General features: G+C 38.6%; 1 protein-coding gene across 1 annotated transcript in view; it reads right to left on the bottom strand.

The window, feature by feature from the left end:
- Positions 1-3,420: 3,420 nt before the first annotated feature.
- LOC126282517 (tryptophan 2,3-dioxygenase) overlaps positions 3,421-26,092 on the bottom strand; it is a 362,921-nt gene continuing 340,249 nt past the window's right edge. The window contains exons 8-9 of the mRNA XM_049982178.1: positions 14,919-15,012; positions 3,421-5,029 (exon numbers count right to left, since the gene is read on the bottom strand). Of these exons, the coding sequence (XP_049838135.1) occupies positions 4,831-5,029; positions 14,919-15,012 (293 nt within the window). The 3' untranslated portion in view covers positions 3,421-4,830. The remainder of the gene's footprint in view (positions 5,030-14,918; positions 15,013-26,092) is intronic.

The following is a 26,092-nucleotide window of genomic DNA, read 5'->3' as shown; positions in this document are numbered from 1 at the left end:
TTATTGCTGACATAATATGAGGAGTAGTAAGATACTAGTATAGCTTATAGCCAAAGTCAGTTTATAACAGATATAGTACTTTACTTTCCGGCTTTTTCAGTTGCACTGTTTACAGAACACAGGGATTGAGTGTGAGTTGCATTACCAAAAGTAAATTTAAGCAATAATATGATTTGATGAACTGCTCTTTCACCTGCTACTGGTAAAGGAATTTAATTTCAGAAAAATGCTGATGACTTCTTTTGTGAGGCTTTAATTATGTTAAACAGTTTTCCAAAACAAATATATTGTGGAATGAGAATGTCATTTCCTTTTTGTTACTAGACAGTGCTGCTTTGTGTGCAAAACACCTAAGAGCAATGGAAGGTAACTAGTAATTTACCAATTCTGTGATACTTCTCAGGAAAACAACATAAACATCAATAAGGCATATTAGGACGTGTTAAAGTGTGAAAGATGGCAAAATATTTTTAGTATTTTTTATGGGTGTGAAACTAAGCCATGTCAATGTTATTGTTGCATAAAGTACTTACTTTTGTTAATTAGCTGTATCCTACTTCTGAAAGGACCATTTTTTGATAATTTAGTATTGAATTTTGTGGAATGATGTTTCCTGTAACTTTTATAAATATGTGTTAATATTTTGTATGTTTCATAATATAATAGTTTGTACATGTGAAATTATTTATTTATTGTCTAACATTAATAGTCTGTATCAGCTGTCTATTTTGTAAAATATGAAATATGTAAATTATAAACAATCATTTACAAAATAAAATTTTAGATCAAAGTTAATGCAAAAACTGTGACTTCCTTAGATGCATGCTATTAGATTTTGGAAAATCAGTGATGCAGAATGCTTCATGTAGGACAGTTGTAGTTGAATATAGAAAGGTATATAAATTTTTTTGGGCAGTTGTGAAGTGGTAGATATAACAGTTCCATTTGATTGTGTATCCTGCAACAATAATTTTTTCTGTTGGAGGACTCAAGTTTTTTGCTGTGCCCTTATTCATACATTACTTTTTGTGATGTAGGGTATTGTTTTTGCTGATATATCCTGCTTAAGTTAAAGGACATCTAGAAGGCTGCTTTTTTGTACAGAAAAATAAGATGATAACCCAACTTAAGCTTATGAGAAGATAGACTATTACTCATCATATAGTGGAAGTGTCGAGTTACAGACAGGAACAACAAAAAGATGGCAAAAAAGTAAGCTTTTGGTCAAAAAGGCTTCTTCTGAATTAGACAACATACACAAATGTAACGCATACACAGACAACCACAGTCTCAGGCTGCTGAAGCCATTCTCCGAGCAGTAGCGTGTGATGAGAGAAGCAGTCCAGTTGGTGGGGGTAAGGAGGAGGCTGGGGGGGGGGGGAGCTGGAGGGACAGTGAGGTAGGAGTGGGGGAAGGTAAAGTGCTGCTTGTGATAGCATACTGGGATGAGGTGGAAAGAGGGTAGGGCAGCCAGCTACAGTCAGGCGGCCTGGGAAAGGGGGTTGGGGGGAGGCATGGAATAGGAGAGAAGTAAAAAGATTGTTGATCCGATTGGTCGGCTAGTGGAATAGAAAGCTGTGCATGCTGGGGTGGGAACAGGAAACGGAATAGGTGAGTGTATCACAATAATTAATGAAGGTTGAGGCCAGGAGGGTTACGGGAACATAGGATGTATTGCTGGGAGAGTTCCCGGCGGCACAGTTCAGAAAAGCTGGTGTTGGTAGAAATCATCTAGATGGTACAGGTGCTGAATCAGTTATTAAAATGAAGAATCTCGTGTTGGGTAGTGTGCTCAGCAACAGGGTAGTCCAGCTGTTGCTTGACCAAAGTTTGTCTGTGACTATCCGTGTGGGAAGACAGCTTGTTGGTTGTCATGCATGCATAGAGTGAAACACAGTGGTTGAAGTTTACCTTGCAGACCACATGACTGGTTTCACAGGTGGGAACTCTTCCTGCTACATATCCTAGGTCCCCACAGCCCTCCTGGCCTCAACATTAGTCAGTCATTGTCCTTCACCTACCTATCCTCTTCCCTGTTCCCACTACATAGCCTTCTGTTTCACAAGTGCACCCACAATTGCTTTATTTTTCTCCTATTCAGCCTGCCCCCCCGCCCCCCCTCCAAATCGAACTTTGTCTTATCTCACGACTGCACCTAGCTGCCCTAACCTCTCTCCACCTCATCCCTGTATGCTCTCACAAGCAGAATTTTATTGTACCCCACACTACCTTGTTATCTCTCCCCCTCCCTTCCCCAGCCTCCTCCTTATCCCCACCACCCAGACTGCTTCTCCCATCATGCTCTGCTGCTCGCAGTCCAGCCTCAGCAGCCAGAGACAGTGGTTTTGTGTGTGTGTGTGTGTGTGTGTGTGTGTGTGTGTGTGTGTGGGGATGAAGGCCTTTTTATCTGAAAGCTTACTTGTTTGACACTCTCTGTGTTGTGCCTATCTGCAACTTATCTGTGCTATATGGTGAGTAGCAATCTATCCTTTTCATAATTTTGTCATTATTCTATCCTGGGTTTTCCATTGTTTGAACTTCATATCTCTTACTAGCCAATACACTACTGTAAAAAGTGTGTTAAAGAGTCCCATTTGTTTTAACTTCCATGTCTAGTATAGAGTACCACTGTCCTGTTACATAGTGTTCCCTTCCATTATGTTCTGGCTACCAACAAGGTCTGAAGAGCTGGCAGTGAGTTTTCACTGTTGAAATAATTTAATGTGCTCTACTGCAGAAACAGTACTGGATTACCTTTCAGGACAGAGGTGTGATCTTTGTAACAGTACCTTATTCTATCAGTTGCTGTAAAGATATAAAATGAAGCTGTATTTTGCATTAAAGGTTTGTTTTGTATATATTGTACTGAACTTTGTCTACTTCATTAATAATTACCAACACAACAGAAGATGATGTGACAGTTCCAAAGTTCACAAGGATATCTTTTTTCCATTCACTGTTTGAGGACCCAAACATACAAATAAAATTTTTTGGTCTATCTTGGCTACTGAAGGAGACGGTATACATTCAGGTCATGTTTGATAAATAGAAAAAATTCTTTGTTTTGTGTTTCAGCTCTTATTGTGTAATTATGACTAATTACATAATATTTACAGCTGACTGTATGCAGACCACAAAAAATATAAAAACAAAACAAAACAAAAAAATATTGCAAGACCTCTTTCACCTATTTATCATAATACCGACTTAGAATGTTTTTAAACATTTTTTTGTTCTTTGATTTGTTTGTAGCATTTTCAAAGCAGAGAAAACATTCATCAAAAATTAAAAACAGTGTGTACAATGTGAGTGTGTGAGCCTCATGACTAATAACTTGAGGAACATATCGTACAGTTACTGTTTAGTGTTCTTATTCCACTTTCTGATTTGTCAGAGGAAATACTTATTTGTTTTACTATGAAAAAATAACTAAACTAATTGAACACAATTCTTTTGAGACATGAAATAATAAAGTTCTTATTTCTATAACATGTGTAAGTAAAACTGCATTTACTTCAAACAGAAAATGACAGTGTTAAATTATCTGCATTAAACACAGTTAGCCATAAAACAAACATTAAATTCAAACTTTGACAAGAATGTGGTGACATTTCCCACAAAAGATCAGGAATTGTCACTGTAAATATACAGCATTCCAATTCTGTAGATTACATAACACTACACAGAAAATAGCAAATTTGCAATAATCCTACACTCACTGCCGATGAGAGTAACATTACATTTTTTTTTTATAGTCCATGAAGAGAAGTTACCAAAATTTTGCTAAGTTCAGATGTTTATAAGCAAGTTGGGCATTTTGAAAAATCAAAATAATATTAAATATTTATGTTATTCTTGCTAGTAATCATTGCCTAACTGTAGAACAAAAGTTATTTAACTTGGAGCATACTCTTTATGTGTCTGGAACATTAATGCGTAGTTGCAACTATGAAATAAGTATAAGTTCACTTCTTTTGTTTTGTGTTTTCGATGTAAAATGTTGATTAGTTAATAAGTCTTCGTGTTTCCTTTCAAAGTATACCCATTTACCATTTACAGTTCCTTCTATACGTATTACAATAAAATGCTTCCAACAGCTGCATATCACATGTGCTGTATATTACATTATAGTGGATGACACTGTGGAATGTACTTTTAGTGTAGGAAACTGAAAAGTCTTTGGGATGTAGTTATTCTTCAGCATATAAAATCTTCTGATTTTAAACTTTGTGGGTGTATTTACTATCTAAGTAACTTGGTAACTGGGAAAATTATCAGTGTCGTGTATTCAGATAACTGAGTGAACTACTCACATGGCTATTAAAATGTTGTCCAGTGTGTGATGTTTATCTCTGTTTACTTCTCATCTCCTAATTGGTACAAAAACATAATAAAGTAATATTCTGGTAGAATCTTACAATTGATAATAATTGTGAAGTGTACTCTAGTGCTTAAGAGAGCAAAACATAATTTACAAAATATGAAACACAGTGACTCTAATAACATAGGAAACTTAGAAGAGCTAATCTATTCTTTAACAAAGTGATGCAGGTACGCACAAATACAGTATTACCCTTATAGCATTTGAAACTCACTCTTAGATATTTCTTCAGTTACACAATAAAACATTTTTTTCTTATATTTTCTTGAAGTGATAAAGTCAAGAATAAATTTGTCACTTAAAAAATGAACACCATTTTCAGAACAAAATAGGCTGTATCTGTAAGTCAGCCTGGTGGAAATGCTATTTTGTGCAGTTGTGACACTTCATACATCATGAACACCATAAATATATTTTGGTTATACAGGAAATTGTATTACAGATGGTAATCATAAAGAAGCTTCTGCAAATTGTTTATTGAATATATTCAAATCTTCACCATCAATATAATCTTCTTTTTCATGCTGCTGGCGGTCTAAGGAAACAGATAACTTGCTTTTCATGTGTCTTGTAAGTGGTGGTATATAGGCTCGAGGTATAAGAAATGTAGACAGATTGAATAGATCCAGGAAGACCTTGTAGCGATCACTGTTGAGAGAACAGAAAGAGGATAATCCTCAAAAAGGAAACGCAACATTGTAATTATTTTAGCAAAAAGATAATGTTCATCTCTTTTACGTAAGATATTTAGAAACTGCTCATGTGCCCTTTTACCATTTAATTAGTAGTAATTTATAATAGTTGGAAAGTTCATTATCTGCTATCTCTTAATCGTTGGCATAGATTTTAAAATTGTTCTTTGTTTGGAACTGTTGCAGTGAAAACATATAATTTTAGTCTGAGACTGAGAAATTATATTTATTGTTATTAGCTCTATAACTATTTTCTTCACTTTTTCAAATAGCTATAGTAAATTAATAGAGGGACAGATACATTCCTGTGCATAACTGTCAATGCGTGTCACACTTCAGAACTGAAAAAGTTATTAATCTGGTATTAAAAGCAGATATTTTGTAATCATTATCATGTTCTTCAAGTAATCACCAAATTATGATCTGTGCAGAGATTTTGTATCTTTTCTTGATTTTATGCAGAAGTTAATACTATTTTTTCTGTCATTTTCTTCACTGTTGGTCAAAATTGTAATGTTCCTGTTATGAGAATTTAATTCAGGTCCCATTCTTTATAGCCATTGCTAACAAAGCTTTTCATTTGGCATCTTAATACATTTGCACGTTATTTAATGTATCATTTCTGTTAATGAATAACTTTCCTTGTTTCACAACTCTTAAGGGTACAAGGATGAATGGTGATATGCAACAGTTTAAATTCGTCATTTTTTATAGTAATGAAATTACAATTCTTGAAACAACTAACATTGTTTTCTAAGCATGATCAAGATCTATAATACACCTGTAGTCATTTTCCCCAAGACAACCATGTGGTTTATTATGGTGAGTACGTTAAAGAGGTACAAACATGGTGGGTAATGGTTTACTTTGAATTTGGCAATTGTTCTACCGTTGGGTGTATGTTTAGATGTCACCACTCTACCTTCACATAAGATGAAGAAGGAAGGTGTAAAAAGTTAAACACAGGTCCATTGTTGTAATAGATCAAATGACACTAATAAAGAACATAATATGTTGTTGGTTTTGAATCCTGACCTTGCAGTTTATCATCCAGGAAGTTTCAATAAAGAACTTACATGTTTTACAGTAAGGCTTACATCACGTTCCCACCTTGCACACTAGTTCTTTACTCATTATGTTGTTTGAGTGCATCAGACTTAAAGTAATGACTCCCAAATACTCATGAGCAATTGAAATGAAGACTCTTACATAGTGGTGTAGCAACCTCTTTTGCTGCAGTTATGATGGTAGTGCATCTTGCTGTGGACTCCAGGCAATTCTAAACACATTATTGTGTTATCCTGATCCACGATCACTCAACCTGTGCACACAAGTCTTGGACATAGATTGTACTGGGATCCAAGGCATGGTATCCTGAGTAGTGTTGGATTAGCCATGTAGCAGAGTTAGCAGATCTGTCAAGTTAGATGCGAGTTAAATTTTGTTTACCAGCCAGTGGAAAGATGGCCTTATCATATATACAGCATCAATTTTAGTTCATTGCTAAAAGTGAGTGTTGGCCTCACCATAGGTTCTTTGCAAAACTTGCAGTGGAATTTCCTAATGTTAATCGAGCTAGTCAGTATAATCCAATAAATTAGAATCTGGTTCTGTTGCTTACAGATAAGTAAGTAATTAATGGATATCATTATTTATTTTTATAAATCTGCTATTACAGTCGTTCATTGCTTCTACAGTGCATTTACTTTTCATGCAGTACTTTTGATATAAGTTGTTTGGAGTGAAGGTTGCTTTCTAGTTGCTGAACTATTGATGTATAATGTGGTGTCATTTTGCAATTCCTGTGTTTCTTTTCTGTCATTGTTTCCTTGCCTTACTTTTCATGCAGTACTTTTGATATAAGTTGTTTGGAGTGAAGGTTGCTTTCTAGTTGCTGAACTATTGATGTATAATGTGGTGTCATTTTGCAATTCCTGTGTTTCTTTTCTGTCATTGTTTCCTTGCCTGTTGCTGTGGGCTAATGGTACAATACTACAGATTAATAACAGCAGAAGTTTTAAAAAAAGTAGGTTGTTTGTGCACCATATACAGCATGTAGGTATGAACTGTTTGATTGATTAAAATGTTAGCATTGTAATTCTGTTACTTCCAAATATAGTAAAGATCTCTTTGCCACTGAGACACCAGGGGTGGGACTGACCTTCTGAAACCACCCATACAGTGGTGTAGGATTGGGTGCCAGGTTTCACACTGTGCAGCTGTCCACCCTGGTGGAACCTTGTTTGTGAAAATGTGACAAAAATAATTTCTCTTGAGACACTAAACCATTAAAAATTACACTAGTTTACCCAGCAGCTTTGTACCACAATGGTTAAGGCTCCAGACTTGTGAACTAAAGGTCGCATGTTGAATACTTATGAGAGTGCTATTTTTTTTCAGTCTGTATGAAAGTGATTGAGGTTCTTATTTTTATTTGCTTAATTTGGTCTTACATTCTGATTCTTGATTGTCTCATTTCAGTCATTGCAATAACTTGATTATTTTGCATAAATTTAATGAATTGAATTTCCATAAAAAACTGTGATTGCAGTAAGGTAGTTTATATTTTCTTGAGGTGGGAAAAGAATTTGTTTTGAATGTTTGCCTGATAATAACCATCCATGAAAATGTACATATTGCTTTTGGGACCAATGCATGACAAATGTGCAATCTGTACTCTGTAGAACTTTTAGTGGACTTAGCTGCCCTTGTTCTATTCAGAAGATGTTGAAAGAGTTCTATAGGAGTCATGTCACTTCTCACGACTGCCAGTCTGTGTGATTGAAGGGTAGGCGTGTTCAATTTAATTTCATATTCATTACTGCAAACAAGTACCACATATGAGCATAAATGTCTTTATATAATGAGCTTTTATAAAACTTTGTAACCTGTGCATGGCACTTTTACCATAGCAGATGATTGTCACGAAATTTACGTTGTAAGCCCTGATGCAACAGCTTTCCTCCTGCAGGTGAGTCTGGTTGTAAGTCATGCGTGATGTCATTATGATGTGTACACGCTATATCGACGACGACAGAGACTGTGTATTGACTTTTGTGATCATTTGAGACTCTAAACTGTGGTAGTCATTTTTCAGACAGTTTAAAGCAGCAGCTCATTATATCTTCAATTAGTATATTCATAGCAATTTTGGAAGCTATTTATATCTCTTATTTTCTTTGGAAATGTGAACCTGCAACTTTTTTTTTTTCCAATGTAAAAATTGTTCTCAAGTAGTAGCATGGTATGGTGTCCATGTTAAACATGACATGTAGGGAATTAGGTACTTTCAGAAATGATTCAGTTGTTAAAATTAAAGACTGAAATGACTAATGCCAAAGCTTCATTTGACAGGTACTCTCCATATCGTCAACCAATTACACATATAGGTGTCTGATGTTGTTGTAGTAGTTTGTAGGTAATTATTATTGAATCTGACCTTCAAACACCCTTCTGAGATTTTCAGTCTCACCAAGGAGAAAGTCAGGTCGAAATCTGAATTATTTGCCGTGAGGTATCAGGGAAATTATTAATCACATCTAATACTAAACTTCTCATTTGATTCCTGTGAACATGATAGCTATGGCATTTTCGCTGAAGATAGGTGACAAAAGAGCTTTTTTCTCAAATAACATATTCAAGTAACTGTACTGAGCTGACAATATATGAACATCATTCTTTATATCAATTAAATGCAGAGTTCTGCTAAGATTATCCATCTGACACTTTCAACACTTTTAAAATTTGCAATAGTACTTTGATTGCAGTTTCCAAATGGTGATGAATACTGAATTGAAGAATTCTGTACGTGTTGACTTTCGAGTAAAATGGGGTGAAGATATTAAACTATCTGGAAAATAATTTATGGCATGCTGTGGCATTCTACGTCTTAAGAGCAGAACATTGGTTTCATGTGTCAGGCAGACTACTTTGCTTACATTGTCTTAGTCATGCCATACATTTTTAGGGTTGTGATGAGTAATGGGATGAGTATGGTGGTGGCGAGGTCTTGGTGTAGGATTGCATCTTGTTGGGTTGGTGAAGGAAGTTTCCCATTTTCATTGTGGCTGGAGGAATACTGTTTATTATGCAGAGAGGTGAAACTTCCTGATAGATTAAAACTGTGTGCTGGAGTGGGACTCAAACCTGGAACCCTTAGCCTTTTGTGGAAAGATTCTCTATAACTGAGCTACTTGACCATGACTCGGGCATATTCAGGTGCAAAGCTAATCTTCAGTGTCTATTTTCTATCGGCATAAGCCATTTTCTGTCGAACGAAATATAGCGCACTAAGATGGCAGAATCACGTAAACAACTCCGCGAGCGAGCTGCGCGGCGAGGACGTAAAAAAGACATCCATGCCGCTAGCGTGCCGAAAGACGACTGACTGAGTGTCCAACTGAGCTACCCAGGCATGACTCACGACCTGCCATCACAGCTTTACTTCCACCAGTATCTCATCTCCTACCTTCCAAACTTCACAGAAGTTCTCTTGCATATGTTTCATGTCAGTAAACACTGTGCTGCAGGGTGAACAGTCATTCTGGAAACAATCCTGCAGGTTGTGGCTTAGCCATGTCTCCAAAACATCTTTTCTTCCAGGAGTGCTAGTCCTGCAGCAGCATAAGAGAACTTGCATGAAGTTTGGACTGTAAGAGGTGAAGTACTGATGGAAATAAAGGTGTGAGGATGGGTTGTGACTCATGCTGGGATAGATCAGCTGGTAGAGAATTTGCCTGCAAAAGGGAAAGGTTCCAAATTTGAGTTCCAGTCCAGTACACAGTTTTAATATCCCAAGAAGTTTCCTAGCAGTGCACATTCCACTGCAGAGCAAAAATTCATTCTGGATATATATATTCATTCTGGATATGTTAACATTTTTCAAAGCTGCAGCTGCTCTTGACTTCCACTTCATGGATGATAACATCAGCCTTCTTCACAATGCTCTCATGGATGAATTTCCAGGAGGTGAAAGGTATCGAGGTGGTGAAGATATCACTGTCCAGCAAGGCTTTTCGAAATATACACTGAGGTCATTCATGTAATATATTTAGAGACAATTACAGCCTGTCAGCCACCAACAAGCACTCGACTAGATGTTTCCCAGGAATGGGAGTATCCCACATGGCTTGCCAACCAGATGTCACCACACACTCTTTTAATCATTTTATTTTACATATTTTATGGGTGTACTATAGCTTTTATATATTTCTACAGCTTCAGAGCCTTTATATTAGGCATCCCGAATAGTGCTGTATGTTAACTGTTGCGATTAAGCTGAATTTTGGTTGTAACTTTACATCATCTTGTTCAGGAAATACTCGTTTTTTTTTTTCTTTTTTTTTTTTAAATTACACGAATGTGGCCCTTGTACAGTTAGGAGCTTCCAACAGCTTTCGTCCTATGATTTTCTTTTGGTATCTTTTCATTAAATTTTTTCTGTCTTGTTTATTTATCATAAACTTCTGTAGCACGGCATTTCAAATGCTCCAATTTTTCCATGGCAAACGTTTCATTTCTGTAAACTGCCCTGTTACAGTAGTTCATTTCAAAAACATCTCCCTTAATGGCACTATGTGGCACCTCCTTCCCTTCAGCCATAGCCATCATTTGCAGGCTTGTTTCTCAGATAGTATAATCTTTTCTGTTTTTTATTTATTTATTTTTTATTGAACTTCAAAAATGTTGATTTCTTCATTACACTTGTCTTGGTTTTGTTTGTCCTTAATCTAAACCCTTTGTTGAGAAGGCTGTCCTGATAATCATACGGTATATGCACATCATACATTGGACAACAAAAGCTGCATTTGATAATTGTATATAAATGTATCAATGAATGTTGTGTAGAAACTGTCAGTTCACAGCATGTTAGTTACTCAAAGTATTTACAAAATTCTTTGGTTGAAGCTCTAGAAGATAACTGCAGAAGGTACCCTTTCTCATTATTCTCCTCTCCTTTATCATTACTTACGAATTAGTAACAGACACAGGTAAAAACAGAAATAGCAGGTTCTTAACTAGTCTGTAGTATGGGTTTGAATGAACTGTTTCGTTGAACCTGCATTGTACCTTTTTCTCTCTCATCTGATCAAGGCCACTCACATGCTTGACACACTGTCTCATTTTCCCCTTCTGTCTATCACTTGAGGTACAGCTCTGTAGTTATCAAGGAACAAAATCCTTTCATCTATAATTTTTGCATGTTGGTGTGACTTGGTGCTGTAGCAGTTTTGACTGTAATGCTTATATTTACTGTTAGTGCATTTTTCATTGGTACTTTCACTTTATTTACATTTCAGTTTCTTATATTGTAGATTTAAATGTTGTATCAGTGTATTTATTAACGAATTTTTAGTTGCCTTCTTTATTTATAATTGTTGTTGTTGTTGTTGTGATCTTCAGTCCTGAGACTGGTTTGATGCAGCTCTCCATGCAGCTCTATCCTGTGCAAGCTTCTTCATCTCCCAGTACCTACTGCAACCTACATCCTTCTGAATCTGCTTAGTGTAGTCATCTCTTGGTCTTCTCCTACAATTTTTACCCTCCACGCTGCCCTCCAATACTAAATTGGTGATCCCTTAATGCCTCAGAACATGTCCTACCAACCGATCCCTTCTTCTGGTCAAGTTGTGCAACAAATTTCTCTTCTCCCCAATCCTATTCAATGCTTCCTCATTAGTTATGTGATCTACCCATCTAATCTTCAGCATTCTTCTGTAGCACCACATTTCAAAAGCTTCTATTCTCTTCTTGTCCAAACTATTTATCGTCCATGTTTCACTTCCATACATGGCTACACTCCATACAAAAACTTTCAGAAACGACTTCCTGACACTTAAATCTATACTCGATGTTAACAAATTTCTCTTCTTCAGAAACGCTTTCCTTGCCATTGCCAGTCTACATTTTATATCCTCTCTACTTAGACCATCATTAGTTATTTTGCTCCCCAAATAGCAAAACTCCTTTACTACTTTAATTGTCTCATTTCCTAATCTAATTCCCTCAGTATCACCCGACTTAATTTGACTACATTCAATTATCCTCATTTTGCTTTTGTTGATGTTCATCTTATATCCTCCTTTTTAGACACTACCCATTCCATTCAACTGCTCTTCCAAGTCCTTTGCTGTTTCTGACAGAATTACAATGTCATCGGCGAACCTCAAAGTTTTTATTTCTTCTCCATGGATTTTAATACCTACTTCGAATTTTTCTTTTGTTTCCTTCACTGCGTGCTCAATATACAGATTGAATAACATCGGGGAGAGACTACAACCCTATCCCACTCCCTTCCCAACCACTGCTTCCCTTTCATGCCCCTCTACTCTTGTAACTGCCATCTTGTTTCTGTACAAATTGTAAATAGCCTTTCGCTCCCTGTATTTTACCCCTGCCACCTTCAGAATTTGAAAGTGAGTATTCCAGTCAACATTGTCAAAAGCTACAAATGCTAGAAACGTAGGTTTGCCCTTCCTTAATCTAGCTTCTAAGATAAGTCGTAGGGTCAGTATTGCCTCACATGTTCCAACATTTCTACGGAATCCAAACTGATCTTCCCCGAGGTCTGCTTCTACTAGGTTTTCCATTCGTCTGTAAAGAATTCGCATTAGTATTTTGCAGCTGTGACTTATTAAACTGATAGTTCGATAATTTTCACATCTGTCAGCACCTGCTTTCTTTGGGATTGGAATTATTATATTGTTCTTGAAGTCTGAGGGTATTTCGCTTGTCTCATACATCTTGCTCACCAGATGGTAGAGTTTTGTCAGGACTGGCTCTCCCAAGGCCATCAGTAGTTCCAATGGAATGTTGTCTACTCCCGGGGCCTTGTTTTGACTTAGGTCTTTCAGAGCTCTGTCAAACTCTCACGCAGTATCGCATCTCCCATTTCATCTACATCCTCTTCCCTTTCAATAATATTGTTCTCAAGTACATTGCCCTTGTATAAACCCTCTATATACTCCTTCCACCTTTCTGCCTTCCCTTCTTTGCTTAGAACTGGGTTGCCATCTGAGCCCTTGATATTCATACAAGTGGTTCTCTTATCTCCAAAGGTCTCTTTAATTTTCCTGTAGGCAGTATCTGTCTTACCCCTAGTGAGATAAGCTTCTACATCCTTACATTTGTCCTCTAGCCATACCTGCTTAGCCATTTTGCACTTCCTGTCGATCTCATTTTTGAGACGTCTGTATTCCTTTTTGTCTGCTTCATTTTTTTCATCAGTTAAATTCAATATTTCTTCTGTTACCCAAGGATATCTACTAGCCCTCGTCTTTTTACCTACTTGATCCTCTGCTGCCTTCACTACTTCATCCCTCAAAGCTACCCATTCTCCTTCTACTATATTTCCTTCCCCCACTCCTGTCAATTGCTCCCTTATGCTCTCCCTGAAACTACGTACAACCTCTGGTTCTTTTAGTTTATCCAGGTCCCATCTCCTTAAATTCCCACCTTTTTGCAGTTTCTTCAGTTTTAATCTACAGGTCGTAACCAATAGATTGTGGTCAGAGCCCACATCTGCCCCTGGAAATGTCTTACAATTTAAAACCTGGTTCCTAAATCTCTGTCTAACCATTATATAATCTATCTGAAACCTGTCAGTATCTCCAGGCTTCTTCCATGTATACAGCCTTCTTTTATGATTCTTGAACCAAGTGTTAGCTATGATTAAGTTTTGCTCTGTGCAAAATTATACCAGGCAACTTCCTCTTTCATTTCTTTGCCCCAGTCCATATTCACCTATTATGTTTCCTTCTCTCCTTTTTCCTACTACCGAATTCCAGTCACCCTTCACTATCTGAATAATTTCTTTTATTTGATCATACTTTTCTTCAATTTCTTCGTCATCTGCAGAGCTAGTTGGCATATAAACTTGTAGTACTGTAGTAGGTGTGGGCTGCGTATCTATCTTGGCCACAATAATGCGTTCAGTATGCTGTTTGTAGTAGCTTCATTCCTATTTTCCTATTCATTATTAAACCTACTCCTGCATTACCCCTATTTGATTTTGTGTTTATAACCCTGTAGTCACCTGACCAGAAGTCTTGTTCCTCCTGCCACCGAACTTCACTAATTCCCACGATATCTAACTTTAACCTATCCATTTCCCTTTTTAAATTTTCTAACCTACCCGCCCGATTAAGGGATCTGACATTCCACGCTCCGATCCGTAGAACGCCAGTTTTCTTTCTCCTGATAACGACGTCCTCCTGAGTAGTCCCCGCCCAGAGATCTGAATGGGGGACTATTTTACCTCCTGAATATTTTACCCAAGAGGACGCCATCGTCATTTAATCATAGAGTAAAGCTGCATGTCCTCGGGAAAAATTACGGCTGTAGTTCCCCTTGCTTTCAGCCGTTCGCAGTACCAGCACAGCAAGGCCATTTTGGTTATTTTTACAAGGCCAGATCAGTCAATCATCCAGACTGTTGCCCCTGCAACTACTGAAAAGGCTGCTGCCCCTCTTCAGGAACCACATGTTTGTCTGGCCTCTCAACAGATACCCCACTGTTGTGGTTGCACCTACAGTACGGCCATATGTATCGCTGAAGCACGCAAGCCTCCCCACCAACGGCAAGGTCCATGGTTCATGGGGGGGAGGTATGTATAATTAAATTTATTATTTCATATGTTTACTATTTCTCCCTCCAAGCTTCCACTCCTACCACCACATATACTTCTGTCAGCTTAATGGCACTCAACATCTCATTTTTCTCAAAATTATACATCCATGTTTTCTTATTACTGGCAATTTGATTGTGTAGCTTTCATTTCATTCTAAATTTCTCTCAGTAGCCACAAAAATTCTGTAACAAAGTTCAGCCTTAAGTATTTTACTCACCTGAGAGTAGATCGGAGATACTGATAACCTGAGGAACCACCTGTACCAAGCTGTGCAGATCCAATCATCCGTTGCACCATTATGACATGGTTATCTGAGAATGAAGTATTGTCATTAGCAGGAGAGTTGTGATATAATGGCAGAAAACTATAGATAAATTGTCACAAGAAGGAACAGTTTTTCAACATTAAAGTGAAACAGAATTCATGGTACTATAAGGGAGAAAAATCATTAGTTTCATGATTACTCCTTCATCGAACATAAGTTTGCCAGTCATCTGTTGCAGAGATTACAAAAACCATTGGGTCACTGACAAATGTTTTTAACTGTGATTTTGTAATACTGAATTTGTAAACAGCCAGTGAGTCAAGACTTTCCTTAAAGTATGTGGCAATAACATCTATTTATAAAAGTGAAGGTATTCAGGTGAACTCTTAATTGCACACTCGTCTCCCTCCTTCCCATGTTGTTATAAAGTTTTGTGAAGGTAGCTTACAACAGAATATTGAACCACTTCTCTAAGAATAACATTTTAACAACTGCTCAGGCTTCCATAAATGTTCCTCTACTGAGAAAGCATTATAAGAACTTATTTCTGGTAGGAAAAGGAAAACTAATGTTGATTTTATTCTGTGGTCTTAACAAGGCATTCAAATTCTTCAGAGGAAAATAAAATGGTTGGCATTAAAGGCATTCGCCTTGCATGGATGGAGTCATACCTTAACAATAGCACAACAGAAAACAGAAAGTCACATCAACAAACTGTATGGCAGGAATGAAAGTAAGTTCAGAGTGAGAAAACAAACCTTGGTCTCCATCTGTTCTTGACTTACAAAAATGATTTGCAAAGGATACTGGGAGAACTCGTAAAAAAACTGTGAGGTTTGGTAATGAAATTAGTATATTGATGAAGAGCCCAAGTAAACACCCACCACCCAAGAGATTAATGGAACAAGCTTACACCTAGTTCATAACAAACAGTTTAACCCTTGACCATATTATACGATGACTAACAAATCAAATTGATTTACAATTACCAAAGGTAGAGATCAAGGAGCTTACATGGATCAGGCTCTATGTAAGAAGCTCTGAGACATTCAAAAAAGTCCTGCATCTCACATGTGTGCATCTGGTTAGACTACAGATACCCACAGTGCAGTCTACATATAAAACAATACATTTTCATTTCATTGGACTACTAACAAGAAATCTTTGAGGACCATATTGTTAGAAAACTGCTTGCTTAGCTAAATATTTTAGCAAGAGAAATATTTTTGGTGCTTTGAGGTAATGGCACTATTTTAGCAATGGAAAAAAGACTATAGAGTGTCACACTCATGCTTTGCAGTATGATGCAGTCAAAACAAAGTTATCATCACAAGTACATTATGCCGAGTATGTTTTGAAAACTGAAGCCCTTGTGAAATATGTTGAGATGAGGGTTCAGAGGGGCAATAATTGTTATGAGATTTCAATTTTAATTGAGGCAGGGACTCCTGAGACTGTCCTGGCATATAGCCATGCCATGGAAATGTGATCTTACTTGTTTGTAACATAAGAGCCCACATCAGGCATACTTGGACCCAGTCAGCAGGTTTTTCTTGGTCTGCTGGCTGGACATGATGGGGTAAGTTTCACTAATCTTCCTAAAGGGAGTGAACTACAGGAAAGATTCACATGGTGAGTTAAATGTTGTGCTAGAGACTTTCCAACACCACTTAAGTTGGAAATTAACTGGCAAGAAGTTTTAGCTGCAGGCAACTGTTATCACAAGAAGACTATTACCAGGTAAATAAGATGACTAATGAGAACATCCTTGTACTTCCCAGGGTCATTAGCTGGAAGGTCTGAATGTTGGTTGCTTCCAGAGCCTTGGTGCCGGCTGACAGCCCTCCTGGGTGCAGGAGGCAAAACATTGGACCATCTGCGACAGAGGTGATGTTTAGAAGTGTTTCACATTTATGATTTCAGGAGTTAGTGATCCTCTGAGATTGTAAATTTATTTGCCAGCACAGAAAGTTTAGAAGAATATCTGTGTACAGCCATGATACCCTAACCAGTGACTTTCTGTTCCCTATATGTTAGGAGTTGCCAAGAATTCAGCTCGCAAGCTATGCTCTGGCTCATATATCATAGTACTCAGGCTGGCTACGTACATCTCTCACTGCCACAACACAGATCACAAATGAAACAAATTTTCAATGTTATTTAAATAAATAATTAAGACTGAAGACTTAATATAATTTTTATCTGGTCCAGACTGCCAGCATATGGACAGACACAGACTATTTTCCAGATTTTCGCACTTAGGTTGCCATAACGAGGGTGTATTTAGTTTCATAATTGGAAAAAGCTCTTTCTCACACACATGTTGATCAAAATATTGTAGCAATTTTGCAATCTCATTATGGAGACTTGAAAAATCTATCTGAGGAAGACAATATAGACATTTGGGACAATTTTAATATAAAAGGATTTGTTTTTAAAATACACCGCAGGTCAGTCAGTTACATCTTGCACATGCACATGAGCACTTTCATTTCAAATGGCAAACAGTTTTGAAAATAGTTCAAAAACAGAAGTAAGATTGGCAGTGTCCTCAAAACATTTAAAAACTATTGTTATAGTTCTTTCAAGGTGCAATGAATTTTTCAAACTTCCCATTTTCTTTAATGCCTGTGAGCTTAGGTGATTGGACTGTGTTTATCACAATCTGTACCTTCTACAATGCATTTTGCTTTTTGAATGCACCCACTTTAAATCAGTAATAAGTTGTTTCTCACCTTGTAATGCTATTTTGTGGGCAGTGTGCAGCCTAGTCCACTAAAAACATGAGATGTGTAAGCCATTTTGACTACTCTAATTTTCAATCCTGCACTCCTTTTACCTCCATAGATTGAACAATAGCGAGCTTTAAGTGTCAGTGGAACACCGAATCCCTTCTGTCAGTTGTTGCAGTTTTTTGCTGTTTCATTGTCAACTAAATCTTCAAATTCTTTCTCACGGCACTGTGATGTCATTTCAAAGCAAATTTGCAAATAGATATCAAGAATTCCCAGCCCTGTCTTTTGTCATTAAGTCTTTATGTGACTTGTGACAATAGGTCGCTAGACTGCCTCTTTTGTGAAACTGCTAATGAACCTGTGAACATCCTTCTTACCATGAACAAATAGCAAAGAGTTAACTGCGGTGACACCATGACTATGATGAACTGAAGAGAAGTGCTCACTGAATGATATCAAACCGCAATACTAAATGAAATGTCGCACTGTACTAGGTACATCGAGGAAGGGCTGAGCAAAGCTGAGACATGCTGAGCCTCATCCTGCCCATCTGGCTTGCATGTAGTTTGGCACACCATAGCTGTCCCTGGTGTATGTGATCAGTAGGTAGAGGCTGTATACCAGACTGAGGAACCATTAGCTAGTAGGAGGTGGTGTTTTATAAAAGAGATGAGTTTGGTGTTGTCTAATATAAATATAAGTGTTTTGTTTTGGTGTAATACCGGATAGCAGTACCTGTGAAGTGCTATCTTCTTTTGCCATTGTGGAAGTTTTGCACTGTTGCAGAAGATAAACATTTCATTGTCAAGTGAAAGCGATAAACTGAAGCAAATGTAACATAGAAAATGTCAATGTAATCCTTGAAAATGGAACTATAACTCTGAGATGCTGTCATGGCTATCAAATTTTATTAATGTAAGAAGTGGCATGGCTGTGAGGAAAGGAGGAAAGCTGTATTAAGAATAATAGTAAGACAATGCACAAGGCATGGTGGCAGGCAGATATCAGAAAATAGGACAGTACTCTGTATGAAGCCAGACTTGGTCACAACCTACAGAGGAAGAGGCGATGCTGTGATGGCTAGGCAAGGACAACACCATGAAGCACCAAGATGCTGGCATACAGTCAGGATGTTTGAGAACCTTTTGGAAGGTTCTGGAAGAAGCTTAAGGAAGACCTGCGGAGAAGTCAGGGAAAACATTCCTATGGGAGATACCCACACAAAGTCCCCTGAAAAACTGTTGTATAAATGGCCAGTGAAGAGAGGCCAAGAGAGTGATTACCAGGAAGCAGCTAGGAACAGTGAAATAGCCAAGTGATCAGCAGCAATCACTAAAGAGAGACACTTGTAGAAATGAATAATAGTTGATACTTTCTGCGTGTCAGAATATAAATAGGAACAAGCACTGTCTAGCCCTTACCTCCTGTTGGGAATGATTGCATATAGTCACAGTGACTAATAGTTAATATTAATAGTTAATATCTTCTGTGTGTAAGAGTTTAATGAAGAATAAGTGTTATTTTGCACTTGTATCACATTATGGTTAAAGTATTTGATTGTGTATGAGTCGCAAGCAGACTGCTCATCTCTGATAGCAAACAGATGAACTCGGGAACTGGGAGCTGCTGGAAAGGACTAATGTATAGAGTGCTAGGGTGTAGTGATCGATTTGCAGCGATATCTCTCTGAATAACTAGTGGGAAGTAAATTGTTTTGAAATTGAATCCTTAAGTGTGTGCACCTTTATTCAGTTTCTATGAAGGCAGCAACTTTTCCCCTCCATTCCAAAATCACCTGTGCTTAAGTATTCTAACTGCTATGGTTGCAGGTTTGAATCCTGCCTTGGGCATGGCTGTGTGTGATGTCCTTAGGTTGGTTAGGCTTAAGTAGTTCTAAGTTCTAGGGGACTGATGGCATCAGATGGTAAATCCCATAGTGCTCAGAGCCATTTGAACGATGACTATTCTAGGAGACTTTCCGCCTCTCACTCTGTTAAAGACAATTTGAAAATCTAAAACATTGTTGTCAGTGTCCTGTTTGTGCCACATGGGCCACTCTTTCATCCAAAGCTGGTGACAGGATGTGTGCGGGGACTTGACATAATATTTGTGGTGTCGGGTGTGTGGGATGTGTTATATAGAGGCATTCCAAAATGGGGAATCAGGTGACAGAATATGGGAGGAGAAGTAGGAATAATATTGTCATCAGCCCCTCAAACTGTGTACAGCTAGTAGATCAATGACCAGGGCTGTGGAACAGGTCAAAAAAAGCAGAAGCCATCCTGAGAGCCCACCAGAAACTTGGTGTATTTCTGGCTGTATGCGAACATCTGCAGGTCACCTGGGTGTCAAGTGTACTGTCCTCGCCTGACCATTACAGCAGTGGCACTTCAACAGGTTGTCAACAAGTCTGAATTCATATGGGGCATTGGCCCACTTTCCAATGGCCAGAAACTACATCTTGTGCATTGTCTTGAATATTACTCTTAATAAAGTTTGTCTCCTTTCCTAGCAAGCCGTGCCACTTCTTACATTAATTAAATTTGATAGCCGTGACACTTTCCCACCTAAAATATTTCAAATGCACTTATACAATCTAACATCAATTCCTTTAAATCCACAAATATATTTGTTTTACATGATTTTTCTTATAATATAGTTATGTAATATCCATATTTCATTTCTACCTTCTATTCTTTAAGTACACTTTATCTTCTTCTTCATGAGGATGTCTCTCTTAGATGACAATGTCTCCTGCCCTTCTCAGCTGAGTAGACTCAGTTGTGTTAACTAGAGTAGTTTTAACACATGCTGACTAGCAACAATTTTACCACCAAAACAGTCTGTAAAAAACTTATATATGTATCTACAACATGGGCAATACGAGCAACAGCATCCTACTGTAGTTAAGTTTAAGCTATACAAGATAAAGGTTTAGAATAGTGTCAGATCCTTCTCTCACAGTCCATTTCTCTTTGCTGTTTATCAATTAGCTGCTCCATATCCTTCAATCTTTTTCCAACTACCTGTAGATCGTCTAACCTAGCCACCAAATGTCTTAATGGTAATTATAATGATATCTCCAATAAGTTTAACCTCTTGTCCAGTTCTTCACAACTATTGATTTCCATTGCAAAACTGGGGCCAATGTCCTTTCTAGCCACATTGGTCTGCATTATTCTGTACACCTTTGCAGTTTTCATGGAATGTTAACAATACCATGTCTTATGAGTATCCATAGAAGCCTGTCCTTCACACAACATGGTCAAACTTTTTCCCTTTGGGCTTATGTATAACCATTCATTATTTAAGATATGTCCATAAACTTTTCTCTACGGTAATTAACTTTCAGGCACAATTCTTTGGAATGCCCTGCTTTGCAATAATAGCAATTCACACTCATGGGAAACATTACAAAGATTTGTTTACATCTCTTTGTTCCCATAATAGTCTCTTTGCATTCTAATTGATCTAGCTAGAGTTTAACATAAATCATCTTAGAATGATCTAATATGAAATATTCTTTCTCTGGATGTACATAAATGTATTTCCCTTTATCATCTCTTGTTGCAACCTCAACATTCTATATAAACTGAACTCTTTGTTTTCTACCATGGAATACCGATGTCGTACCGTAATACATTATCTAATACAAAGACATCTAACTCCATTATTTTTAGAAGCACATAACCACATGCTTCTGATAAGGGTATGAGGAGTCATATATTTCTAAGATTATTTTGAGTTGACCTTAAATATTTTGCTTGCTGTGTTGGATTCATGATATGTGGTGCTAGGATCTCTTTTTGCACATGCATTATTGCACTTACTAACACCTCATACTCAGTGCTTTATTCTGTAAATAGTGATGCTAACTGTATCATCTGTTCACTGATGGTGACGAAAGTGGCTATTTTCTTTAGTCCTTCATCCATTGTCTGTAGTGAGTGTAGAATGAATTGTTCCAACTTGTTCATATCATTTTTTAATATTTGTGCTTTAGTTACTACACACCTGGAAATTGAAATAAGAACACCGTGAATTCATTGTCCCAGGAAGGGGAAACTTTATTGACACATTCCTGGGGTCAGATACATCACATGATCACACTGACAGGACCACAGGCACATAGACACAGGCAACAGAGCATGCACAATGTCGGCACTAGTACAGTGTATATCCACCTATCGCAGCAACGCAGGCTACTATTCTCCCATGGAGACAATCGTAGAGATGCTGGATGTAGTCCTGTGGAACGGCTTGCCATGCCATTCCCACCTGGCGCCTCAGTTGGACCAGCGTTCGTGCTGGACGTGCAGACCGCGTGAGACGACGCTTCATCCAGTCCCAAACATGCTCAATGGGGGACAGATCCGGAGATCTTGCTGGCCAGGGTAGTTGACTTACACCTTCTAGAGCACGTTGGGTGGCACGGGATACATGCGGACGTGCATTGTCCTGTTGGAACAGCAAGTTCCCTTGCCGGTCTAGGAATGGTAGAACGATGGGTTCGATGACGGTTTGGATGTACCGTGCACTATTCAGTGTCCCCTCGACGATCACCAGAGGTGTACGGCCAGTGTAGGAGATCGCTCCCCACACCATGATGCCGGGTGTTGGCCCTGTGTGCCTCGGTCGTATGCAGTCCTCATTGTGGCGCTCACCTGCACGGCACCAAACACGCATACAACCATCATTGGCACCAAGGCAGAAGCGACTCTCATCGCTGAAGACGACACGTCTCCATTCGTCCCTCCATTCACGCCTGTCGCGACACCACTGGAGGCGGGCTGCACGATGTTGGGGCGTGAGCGGAAGACGGCCTAACGGTGTGCGGGACCGTAGCCCAGCTTCATGGAGACGGTTGCGAATGGTCCTCGCCGATACTCCAGGAGCAACAGTGTCCCTAATTTGCTGGGAAGTGGCGGTGCGATCCCCTACGGCACTGCGTAGGATCCTACGGTCTTGGCGTGCATCCGTGCGTCGCTGCGGTCCGGTCCCAGGTCGACGGGCACGTGCACCTTCCGCCGACCACTGGCGACAACATCGATGTACTGTGGAGACCTCACGCCCCACGTGTTGAGCAATTCGGCGGTACGTCCACCCGGCCTCCCGCATGCCCACTTTACGCCCTCGCTCAAAGTTCGTCAACTGCACATACGGTTCACGTCCACACTGTCGCGGCATGCTACCAGCGTTAAAGACTGCGATGGAGCTCCGTATGCCACGGCAAACTGGCTGACACTGACGGCGGCGGTGCACAAATGCTGCGCAGCTAGCGCCATTCGACGGCCAACACCGCGGTTCCTGGTGTGTCCGCTGTGCCGTACGTGTGATCATTGCTTGTACAGCCCTCTCGCAGTGTCCGGTGTAAGTATGGTGGGTCTGACACACCGGTGTCAATGTGTTCTTTTTTCCATTTCCAGGAGTGTATATAGTATACCATGTGATTCAGCCCAGACAATGTTGTATAAAATTAAGGAAACACTTGGTCCCTTGCAATCCTTGCAAAGCAACATTCATCTGTCTCCGAAATGTACTTGGTGAATTCTTTAGCTCTGTTAGCATCCTTTTGTACTCATAGTGCTGGTAATTTGCCTTGAAAGCTGTCTTTTCTCTGTCTGCTGGTTCCTTTATAATCTGACAGTCCAAATCAAAATGGAGAAATACTTGGCTTTCTCTAGTTGGTCCAACATCCCACTTATGTTGCAGATTTGAAACACTTCCCCCACTAAAATATCATTCAACTTTCTATATTCTGTTATGAACCTATACTTCACTATTCCATTGGAATCTCATTTTCTCAGTACTAGCAATAGAGGTGCATTCCATGGACTCTTGACTTTCAACAATTATATCCCTATTAACCATTTTCTTAGTTTGTTCCTGTAATAGTGCCTTTTGCACTTGTGATATCCTGAAAGGATGTACATTCTCAACCTTTCCTTTGTGTTCTGCAAAAATTGGGAGTGCATGTCATAATGTTTCAGGGTATGATAATTTGTCATCTTTTAGGTAAAGTAAATCACAGTGGCACTATGAAGTTTCCGCAATTCATATTGCTCCTCTTTATTCAAATGATCAGTTTGGATTGTTTCTCTAATCACAGAGATGTGATTTCTGTGTGTATCCAGACGTTTGTTACCTCTTGTACTGTCCATATTGATGTCACTTTCTCTATCAGTTTGTGTGATACTTTCACTCAGCTCACTTGTATACAATACATTGAGGGTACATTTCCCTCACTGTAATTGTACCTAAACTCAGCAATAATATACAGGCCTGATATTACTTCCTGTCTGGAACAAATAACTTCTTTTTTATTACAGGGGTCCAATCCTGTTTCTACATGTATCCTTAAGATTTTTTCTTCCCTAGGACCTCGTCTCATATGACTTTCTGGTGTCATTCTATTTTGCCATAAAGGTAACTCATTACTTTTCATCTCATGACTTGCCTTTGATTCGCATATTTTACTTTTTCCTTCACCATTCTATTTCGTGTGGGACATACACTCTTATTCGTAGATCCTTTTTGCCATCTGCTATTTTCGTTCATTGCCATATCTTTTGCAGTCTGATTCGCGGACCTTCTAAAATCAAGCCTTCTTTCATTACATATCACTTTTTTAGGTTGCCTGTTAATTTGTTTTCCGTTAACAATGGTTGCTACCCAGCCCATGTATTTCCTAAAAACTTGTGGTGCTGCTTCCATCTCTGGCACTGTTAGCAGCATAATACTTCAATCCTGTATTCTGATCACCTTCTCACAATAATTAATCACAAACTTTTGCTTTCTCAGAAAGTAGTTTTCTACTACATCATAACAAGGAATATTCGATCCTCTCACTATAATATAGAACTTTTACTTTGCTGAAACCTTCTCTGTTATTATCAATTGCAGTTCCATGATTCCCACTATAGAAACTGTACCTTGTGTCACACCCTTCAGTCTATGGCTATCTTCCCTGCTAATTACTGTCTTTCGTGAGCCTCTCTTCCTTTATAAGGCTTCTATGTGCCCTGATATCTATTATAGCCATAACTGGCTTCCAATTCATAGCAATATGCCACCATAATTTTATTCTTCTTGTGGTAATATGTGACTGCTTCATGTTCCACACTCTTAGTTTTCCTTTTTACTCGTTGATATGGCCACTAATTTCTCGTTGCATTGGAGTCTAATGTGATCATATCAGTTGCACCTGTAACACCCAGCTGTCTTACAATTCTGTGCTTGATGCCTGCACCTTATGTACTTTTCACAAATGAGTATTCTTTTACATTCAACAACAGTGTCCACTAGTCTGTTGCTTTAACAACAAAAATTCTGGAAGCTGTGTACAGCTTCCTTCTTTGTGGGTATTGCTATCCATCTTACCTTTGTAATCCTCTTTGACTTCCCACAGTCTCTAGCCATGTGACTCATCTGTCCACAATTATAACATCTTCCTCCCATGTTACTTTGAATGTTATGAGCTGCTCTTAGGAATGGATTCTTTTCATTCATGGACAATACATCTACATCTACATTTATACTCTGCAAGCCACCCAACGGTGTGTCGCGGAGGGCACTTTACGTGCCACTGTCATTACCTCCATTTCTTGTTCCAGTTGCGTATAGTTCGTGGGAAGAACGACTGTCTGAAAGCCTCCATGCGCACTCTAAGCTCTCTAATTTTACATTCGTGATCTCCTCGGGAGGTATAAGTAGGGGGAAGCAATATATTTGATACCTCATCCAGAAACGCACCCTCTCGAAACCTGGGGAGCAAGCTACATCGCAATGCAGAGCCCCTCTCTTGCAGAGTCTGCCACTTGAGTTTGTTAAACATCTCTGTAAGGGTATCACGGTTACCAAAGAACCCTGTGACGAAACGCGCCGCTCTTCTTTGGATCTTCTCTATCTCCTCCGTCAACCAGATCTGGTACGGATCCCACACTGATGAGCAATACTCAAGTATAGGTCAAACGAGTGTTTTGTAAGCCACCTCCTTTGTTGATGGACTACATTTTTCTAAGGACTCTCCCAATGAATCTCAACCTGGTACCCGCCTTACCTACAATTAATTTTATATGATCATTCCACTTCAAATCGTTCCGCATTTTACAGAAGTAACTGCTACCAGTGTTTGTTCTGCTATCATATAATCATACAATAAAGGATCCTTCTTTCTATGTATTCACAATACATTACATTTGTCTATGTTAAGGGTCAGTTACCACTCCCTGCACCAAGTGCCTATCCATTGCAGATCTTCCTGCATTTCGCTACAATTTCCTAATGCTGCAACTTCTCTGTATACTACAGCATCATCTGTGAAAAGCCGCATGGAACTTCCGACACTATCTACTTGGTCATTTATATATATTGTGAAAAGCAATGGTCCCA

The sequence above is a fragment of the Schistocerca gregaria genome, chromosome 7 (genome assembly GCF_023897955.1).
Source record: "Schistocerca gregaria isolate iqSchGreg1 chromosome 7, iqSchGreg1.2, whole genome shotgun sequence".
Lineage (NCBI taxonomy): Eukaryota > Metazoa > Arthropoda > Insecta > Orthoptera > Acrididae > Schistocerca > Schistocerca gregaria.
This window is presented reverse-complemented; position numbering and strand designations above follow the sequence as displayed.